This window comes from Electrophorus electricus, chromosome 23 (genome assembly GCF_041902795.1).
Source record: "Electrophorus electricus isolate QZ-2024a chromosome 23, ASM4190279v1, whole genome shotgun sequence".
NCBI classification, from domain to species: domain Eukaryota; kingdom Metazoa; phylum Chordata; class Actinopteri; order Gymnotiformes; family Gymnotidae; genus Electrophorus; species Electrophorus electricus.
Window position 1 is genome coordinate 4,777,300 of NC_137519.1, and position 8,675 is coordinate 4,785,974.

Sequence of the window (8,675 nt, forward strand, 5' to 3'; positions counted from 1 at the left end):
ACACCCGTAAGGTCGATCAATCGCGTTCACTCAGTCCCACAGGGACACAGCCTCTGCGCAGGTTGGCATCTGCTCTGGTCTAGCATCCCCGATCCGATCCAGTTCATCAGATAATTACCAAGGCCTCTGGTGTTGGTTCAGGTGCATCAGAGAAGCAGAAAAAAATACTGCACGCTTCAGTGGGCAGGGAAGGAACACCGGTGTGGCTTAGTCTACAGGCTCACTCTCGGATGGGAGGAGGCTTCTGACTAAGTAAACAAATGCGCGCACGCATGTATGTACGCACACGATTGGTCGAGGCAGGTGTTACATTCCCTTAGGAACAAACCCATACCGCAGTTTGTGGATTAGGCTGGCTGCTTGCTGATTTACACTCATTTGGAGTGGCGTAAGCAGAAGTCTATTTAAAGCTCATTAGTAACAGAGACGAGGTCTCCATCACTGACTCAGCAGCAGGAAGTCTTCGAAGAGCAGGCGAATTATAGCAATAAGCAGCGCGCACTCCCTGAGTACTAATATTACCACAGATTGTCTTCAGGCCCTTCCAGGGTATTCTATAGGATGGGCGTGATCAGCCAAACCAGATCCTTCCCACAACAGCTGAGGCCATCTGAGCCACCTGTAACTACCCATGGTGACGAGGTGTGTAGGTGGAAGCCAACGATAAAGCATTGTTTCCCTCCTCCAAACACATGGAGACAATGACTAATATAGCCAGTATGGAATACAAGGTGGCAACAATACTAGTTTAAGTATAGTTTGCAAAAACAAACAAGATATCTTTCAGTAACAATACCCAAATTACTACTGTATATACAAATTTAATAAAGATTCAACTCAATGAAAATGATAGGATTTTAAAAAATTTATTTTCTGTATCGCTTAGTGATAGAAAACAAAAGACATGACAAGACTTGCACATATTATCGTGACATTATTAAATTGTTCATAACAGTTAAACATAATCTCATGGAACCCGTCAATATTCTATAGAACAGAATTATCATGCGATTCCATTTCATTGACTACACCTACTGTAGACTAGTCACTGGCATTTAAGTCGTCATGTTACATTATTAGTACACAGCAGTAGTATGTCGCACATAACTGACAGAAGCCAGTTTTTTGGTTGGAGATTAAACCTCAAAAACCCCTTTGTGCGTCCACTGCATCTTTTAAAATAACTTGCAAACACGTGCTTCAACCCAAGACAAAAGTAGGTTACAGTGTCCAAGTTACACAAAGTGCTAACAACAAAAAAAGAATAGTATTTTTTTTTAGCTAGGGACAATAGTGCATAAACATGAAGTACTCGTTTTGTGGTTTTTTTTGTTTGTTTGTTTTTTGATAAGGATAAGATAGAGCACCAGAACAGACCAGACGGCTGAAACCGCTGCACCTTATCGGTTACGATGAACTTTTCACTTGTCCACCAGGGAACACCGGCGGTGAGGGGAGCTCCCCACCGCCGGTTTAATGCCCGCAGCTCCCTATACCGATTTCCTGCTTGTACCTGTTTGTAAGGGTGTTCGCCTTGCGGGTGAGCTTGGCCAGAACAGTATGTAATCCATTCAAATGGAAGTGAAACAACTTCTCCAGGTCTTCGTCGTCCGGCTCAATGCGGGAAATTTCCAGGGCGGTCACCCCGAGCTTATCTTTCCGTCGCTCGTCGGCTTGAAGCACACCCCACTCGATATCGTTCCTAATGGATTTGAGGAGGACGTAATAACCGTACATGTCTCCGTTGTGGAAATAAGCGCTGGAGCTGTTGCCGGCGGTCCGCACGGGATTCACCTCCTTCGCCTCGTCTATTGGGACGTCTCTCAGCAGACTGGGCACCATCACCGTTTGGTCCATGTTATTCACGGCGCCAATGAAGCGGTTCATCGCGTTGAACAGGGAGTTCTTTTGGTTGTACGAGTCGCAGATCTGCATCATCTTGGCAGGTTTGGGGAAAGAAAACGTCCCTCGCAAACACAGAAGCCGGTAAAATAGTTCTGACTAACTTGGCTGGACGCAAGCCCCCGCGTAATTAGCTAGCTAAGAGGATAACGTCAAATGCAATTGCGTTATCCGCTTTAATTCTGAAGCGTAGCTATATTCCCAGATGTCAAATACTACAGTTAGCAGAACAGAGAGAGGCATATAGCTACAAAAAGCTACCAAAAAAGGAAGTTTTAACTTCTTAAAGCGAATCCAACTGTCGGCCAGACCTCCGCTGCCTTTATATCGTGTGGCTGGATGCGGTCTACGGCGCAGGTGACATTAAAGAAAGGGCGTTCCCTCCAGCTGTCACTCAACCGTTTCTTCGCAACTTGGGCTGTAACCAGATTACACTGACCTGAAATAACACAGAGGAAACGCAGTTTAGGTCTGAAGCTGCACCCATTCATTTCACACAAAATTCACACTCCAAAATATGTTAGGTTAACTAGCAACCTCTAGCTTGCTAGCGTTAGCATACGTGAGCTAGGGTGGATACCGTTAGCCGGTGCCACTTCCTCGGAGTCTGAAGAGAAGTCGGATTGTATAGTTCTGAAATAATAAGCAAGATCAGTAGAGATGTTGAAACTATACTGCTACAAACTACATCGCTAGCTCCAAATAAAGCAGCGAAAATGGAAACAGCAAAAAAATCGTCTCCCCACATTGATGGCTAGCTAGGTTAACTTCCTGACTAAGCCGGCCGGTGCCCCTTTCGAAATGTAGCTTGCTAACATTTATAGCTTCAATCGGCATTTCATCTGCATCTTAAACAATGCAACAAAAACCAACCTTCAGCGTTATTCCGTGTCGTCGGTGTCCAACAATGTTTACCGAAAAGTAACGGTAATTGCAGTCACATAACAGGTTTTTCCAAAGGCAGTCCTTCAATATTAGCCAAGAGCTCGTCTAGTGCAAAGGCTTCATAAATATTAATGAGAAAACGCATCAGCCCACAACGGCTTTTCACTCTAAGCCCAATCAGGATCGACTATTTTAATACCACATCGCCAAAGCTAATACTCAGCAGCCAATCATCTGTCGAAAACAGCCTGGCTCCAAGCCAAGCCAAGATCTCATGGACAATGACCCAGCCCAGAGTCGTATGCATGGAATACAGGATTGTATTCGCATCATAATTTCCACCGTAAAGCCTTTGTTCACACTATGCGTAGAGAGAACCCATCCTGATCTGCAGAATAATGACACAAAGATTACAGACAAGCCTTGAATTTAATTGCAGATTTCATACGGGAGGAAAATGATAACGCAACGTCCGGGTCCATTTTTCGAAGCACTAACGTATTTCGTAATTTTATTTTAATAACAGAATGCTCTTGTTCTAATTACCTAAAGTAAAACTAAATATTTAGAACTACTAAAGCAAAATTAGACAATTAGCAGTTTATCGTTAGTGATAGTTATAGCCTACCCTTAATTTAGCATATCTTGTTAACTGGAAAGATTTAATATCGTAAAACATACAAAGACTGGAGTTTTGAAACCTTGGGTTCACTGAGGTCACGTGTGTGTGTGTGTGTGTGTGTGTGAGAGAGAGAGAGATAGAGATAGAGAAATATGTTACAGGTGTGTATGAAACAGGTGTATGTGTGTGATAGAGAAATGTATGTGTATGGGCATGTATTGATATAAGGCTGTAACTAAATATGTGTGTGTACCCGTGTGGGTGGGTGTGTAAGCGAGAGAGAGAAATCGGTGTGAAATTTGTATGTGTGTGCTGATACTCCCAGCTACGCCTACATTACCCAGCTGTTGTTTTTCCCCTCACTAAGCTTGTTTCGTCTTTTAATAAAACAGCAATCCAAGAAGCTGGAGTGGTGTGCTACACATAGTACCTGCTTTCCTTGTAAGAGTTCCATGTTATATCACTTCCCTGTCTCTCATTAGGAAACATAGCTCACATGTACAGACGCATGTACACTTATTGCATCTGTACATTACTCCTATGCGTACTAAATGCATGTTTTCACAAGTTTTTTAGTCACACAAGATCACACAAAGGATATCACAGGATCTTAGTCTACTGCTTCTCTGACTCATTCACACACAGAGCTCACAAGAACAACGTACAATCACCTCTCTGTTCCTCTTATTTTGGCTCAGCATGGATCTAATGGTTAGGAATCAGAACTGTTACCTGCTACACTGGAAACGACTGCTCTGCCAAGTACCATAAAACAAGCCCTTTCCTGACTGAAGTGGTGCCCATATGTCATCTGGGGATGACGGTTTGTGCCACTTCACTGAGAAGTGCGCTTTCTACTGCACTTGGTGCACACGCACTTAAAATGTCCCTTATGCCCTGCATGCATTCTGTGATGTCAATTAAAATTTTGGTCCCATAATCCTCTGCCACTGGCCTGAGGCCAACTCACATGCATGGTTGTGCAATATATCAAACTACACTCATGCAGCAGTCCAGGTGTGGTGTGTTACGACACTGATGTGGTTTTCATCAAGTATGGTAAATGTGAGGGGCCCCCCCACATCAGTGTATGTGCACAAAAACATTAGTACACGTATAGATGTGTTTGGACTGTGAGTAAAAGCTCATTAACCGCATTTCAGGAAGTGACTACAGTATTGAATTGTACCCATTTGCTTAGTCAAAAACAGATAAAAGGTTTTGCAACATTTCTAAAGCTGAGTCAGTGTCAAAAAATTCCAGTGACAGATTTCACTGCAGGTGCCTTAAGGTGGATCCTCAAACTGAAACCTTACTCAAAAGGAGCATTAAGTCAAGTCATCATTCCAGATTTCAACACCGCACATCTGTATTAATTTCTAAAGTTTTATGAGTGTGTGTTGTGCCATTTTAAAATTTTATACACATTATTTTACTGTGTCATGTCTATTCCCTGACTGTGCTCGTAAGAGGGTGGAAGGCAATACTTTGCTCTTTTGCTACATAAGTAGTTGCATTGGTCACTCAAGATCTCCTTTTCCTCTACCTGGAGGCCGATATACTCAAGGGAAAGATGAACTCAATATTTACTTTGTTAAACTTCTCAAACTTCTCCCTTTAACCTACTGCCCATAGACCAAAACTCTGACTTTACAACCTCAAGGTTTATCATTTTATTACGGATACAAGAAAATAGGCAAAAAACAGGAGGTACCAACCTTCACGGGTCAACCCAGTATGTTCCGTGTTTTTAAAAGCTATTTTTGTTAGCTTTCCTAAAATAAAAGCAGAGTGAAGCACATCTAACCTCACTTCCCATGTAACCAAACCCAGAAGGAAGAAACATGATCTTAAAAATAAGGGACACACATGCTCCCGCTTTTTTCTTAATATATGTGCACGAGCTATTTACAGAAATGCAGGAATCAGATCAATGTTCTTTTTAAACAAATAATAAAATGATGATGAGCTATGAACTGGTCGAAAAATGTTTAAATTGTCAATTTTGTATCTGCATATCGCATCCAAAGCCACCATCAGTCATCGGTCCATCACCATTGTTAAGGAAAAACATAACTTTTGGTCTATTTGGAGGAGAATGGCATGATGGAGCTGATGCTGTACAACCTGGCCATGTGGGATCTGTTGTCTGTTCCAAGCTAGCTGTGGAGGTCTTTTTCCTATGACAACCAGGCAGAAACACTGAAGTGACTGCAAACATTATTCCTGAGAGTAGATCAAGGAGTTACTGAAGAAGCCCTATGGTAGACTAACCACACCCAGAGCTAGTTAGTCACCACTAAAACATTTAAGGGTGCCAATTTACACACTATCTTATGTGAACTGGTAATGACCTACGCCACCACTAATGTAATTTGCAGTGAAGAAAAATACTAAAATATGTAAAGGCAAATAAAGACAGGGAGGTTTTATGTTCAGTTCACTTTTTCACTGCCCTACGACTGTCCGAATTAGCAGGAAGGCATCCATGTTGTCTCTCCTCACATCTAACCGGTGTTGCCAATTCCTGACAGTCTTCTTAAGCATTGTAAGCTAGACGCACTCTCGGTTACTTGCTAGTAATGTACTACCAAGGGAGGAAAAAGGTAATGTCTTTTAAAAAAAATTTTTTTACATTTCTATGCCTCACTTTATCAATTTTCAGTATAACTGTTAAATATTTGTAACATCACCACTGCAGCCACTTCCATTGTTTATCATCACAATCATCCCTGTAGTCATCATAAATTAGTCATCACCACAGTCATCAAGGCCATTGCTCCTTATTATCATAGTCGTCGTCATCTTTGCCGCCAGTATAAACTACTTCAATGTCACCAAAATGCTCCTTTTTCACAGTGCTAACGCCCTCATCAACAAGATCACTGCTGGCGTCAATGCCATGCTGGTCCTTTTCGGCCTTGACGTTTCGACTCGATTCGTCCGGACCCTCGCGTAGCCCTCCTGAAGCCTCTGGGATGCTCCCCTGTTCTTCAAAAGAGGCTTTTAACACCATGCCATCCTCTAAGCTACTTAAAGTCGGTCTTCCGTGAATTCCCAGTATCCTGCGAATGGTGGAGTCGTGAACGCGGATGTTCGCTGAGGCGAGGGACGCCTGCAGGTCCTTGGAGGTTGTGCAAGGGTTTCTCATTACTTCTCGGATGATTTCTCGCCTCGCTCTCGGAGAGATTTTTGGGGGACGGCCACTCCTGGGCAGGTTTACAACTGTTCCAAATCTTTTCCATTTGCACAGTATAGCCCTGATGGTGGTTTTGGGGAGGCCCAGAGCTTTGGAAATAAGCTTATACCCTTTTCCAGACTGATGAGCCTCAACAACCTTTTTCCGGAGGTCTCCTGAAATTTCTTTGGATCGTGGCATTCTGTGCTTCCAGAACCTACGTGCTTGCTGCCACGCTCCAGCAGTGAAGTCCTGAACTGAGTCCAACCAAGCCAAAGTGCTTATCAACAGTATTTGAACAGCTGATCTTAATTATGCCGACATGTGCAGAAGGCTGCTTTCTTCATAGTCCATATCAGTATGTTTAATACAGAAGTAGGTTGTCATGGCACTACCGTGACCCGGGCAACGTATGTGTGTGTGTTCTCCCACTTTCCTGGTGCATATGCGTCCAGTGAGAAAGGAAGAGAGGCGCTCTGGAAAGATTATGCAAAGGTCACCTGAGCGAGATGCTCTGATTATTTATGCGGATCACGCCCTCACTGTACGTCAACATATAACCAGGGCGTTCACTCCATCTGCCAGTCTGTTCCTCAAATGCCTCGGCCTGCAGTCAATCAATTCTGACCTGGAAAAAGACAAAATCAGGTTTAGGCCTGATGTTACACCAAGCAGATTAGCTATTTGCTTTGATGTCTTGCTTTCAAAGCTGAAATCAGTAGACTGTAAACCCTAAAGCAAGTGGTTTAGACAAATATTATAAAGTGATTATTATTATTATTTAGTGATGTTGTTGCAAGTACTGATTAACGTTTTCATTTCAAATGAAGTCAGGGGTCACATATTATACTTTTAGGACAGAAGTACATTTCTATGCATTTTGACCTACCAACTGTAAAATCAAAAGCCAGTTGGGCAGTAAAGACTGGGGATATAACTGATCAAACTGGCTGTACAGCCATATATCCTGCAGCTTCTTTTATGTGCACAACCAGAGAAGATTTGCTGCACTAACGGTATCGCCTGTACTGGGCTAGATGTCTATATAATATCTGTTTCAGTGGTTCTCAAATCTGGTGCTAAAACTCCACAACATTGCACAGTTTAGACCTGACTGAGCAGTTGTGATTCCTATGGTTGTAGCATAAGTGTTAGAGAACGGGTGTATAGAGGTATATCGCGTAATAGTCCATAAACAGAGCAACCTCTCCCAAAAACTAGAAAAGCAGTGGAAATGTAAATACCAAATCTAAAGAATTCAAAGTGGGTTAAATGAGTGTTTGGTTGAACATTCAAACACAGAAAATCTGCTCATCAGGAAGTATTTCCACAGTTACAAAATGCTAACCCAGTTGGCTAGCTATCGCCCTACAAACCCTTCTCTTTTAACGTTCTGGGTCCAGTACCTCATACTTCGCTGCTACGTTACAAAGATCCTACCTTTAGCATTTTATCTTCTCCTCAGGAAAATTAAACTATAGTTAAGTCCACGGAAAGGTTATCTGGTAGCTTGTACCAGAATAATAAACCATCTCCATCTCCTGAGGGTCCCTGGGAATCAAGGATGCGCTCGGGGAACGCAGATTTCACACAGTTGCTCGAGGGTCCAAACGGTGTGTGTGTGTGTGTGTGTGTATGTATATATATATATATATATATATATATATATATATATATATATGTATATATATATATATATATATATATATATATATATATATATATATATATATATATATATATATTGCGCTACTCACCTTAACAGGGGCTTTATACATTTTGCAAGCGACTGCGTTACACGAACGCAACTTCTCGTTACGAGAGGAAGAAACGTGGTTGGCATGTAGTGGCGCTATATTGTGTTGGCTCGAAAGTTGTGTCTGATGCTCAGTAGTAGGCATATTTGAATTACATCGCTGTGATAAATAAGACTTTCGATGTAAACCTAATCATCTCATAATAAAACACGCATATTAGCGACAAGAGAATCAAGGAAAAGAAAATATTACACAAATATCATCACAGGGTAATACCAAGTCATTTCAATTTCATGAATATCAGTCTGTCCAGTAAGAAAGCATAAGCGAT

At 42.1% G+C, this 8,675-nt stretch overlaps 1 protein-coding gene across 2 annotated transcripts; it reads right to left on the reverse strand.

Moving 5' to 3' along the window:
- Positions 1 to 850: 850 nt before the first annotated feature.
- mid1ip1b (MID1 interacting protein 1b) lies at positions 851 to 8,149 on the reverse strand. Of its 2 annotated transcripts, XR_014119633.1 has the most exons (4): positions 7,994 to 8,149; positions 2,776 to 7,215; positions 2,483 to 2,535; positions 1,935 to 2,341 (listed from the first exon to the last, which is right to left on the reverse strand). XR_014119633.1 is itself a non-coding variant. In XM_027023386.3 (3 exons), exon 3 carries the CDS (start codon positions 1,936 to 1,938, stop codon positions 1,474 to 1,476), a length of 465 nt encoding a protein of 154 aa, XP_026879187.1. In that variant the 5' UTR covers positions 1,939 to 2,341; positions 2,483 to 2,535; positions 2,776 to 4,643; the 3' UTR covers positions 851 to 1,473. The 2 variants fall into 2 exon arrangements, 1 of the variants encoding a protein (XP_026879187.1); XM_027023386.3 differs by lacking the exon at positions 7,994 to 8,149 and having other exon boundaries at positions 851 to 2,341; positions 2,776 to 4,643.
- Between the last annotated feature and the right edge of the window lie 526 nt (positions 8,150 to 8,675).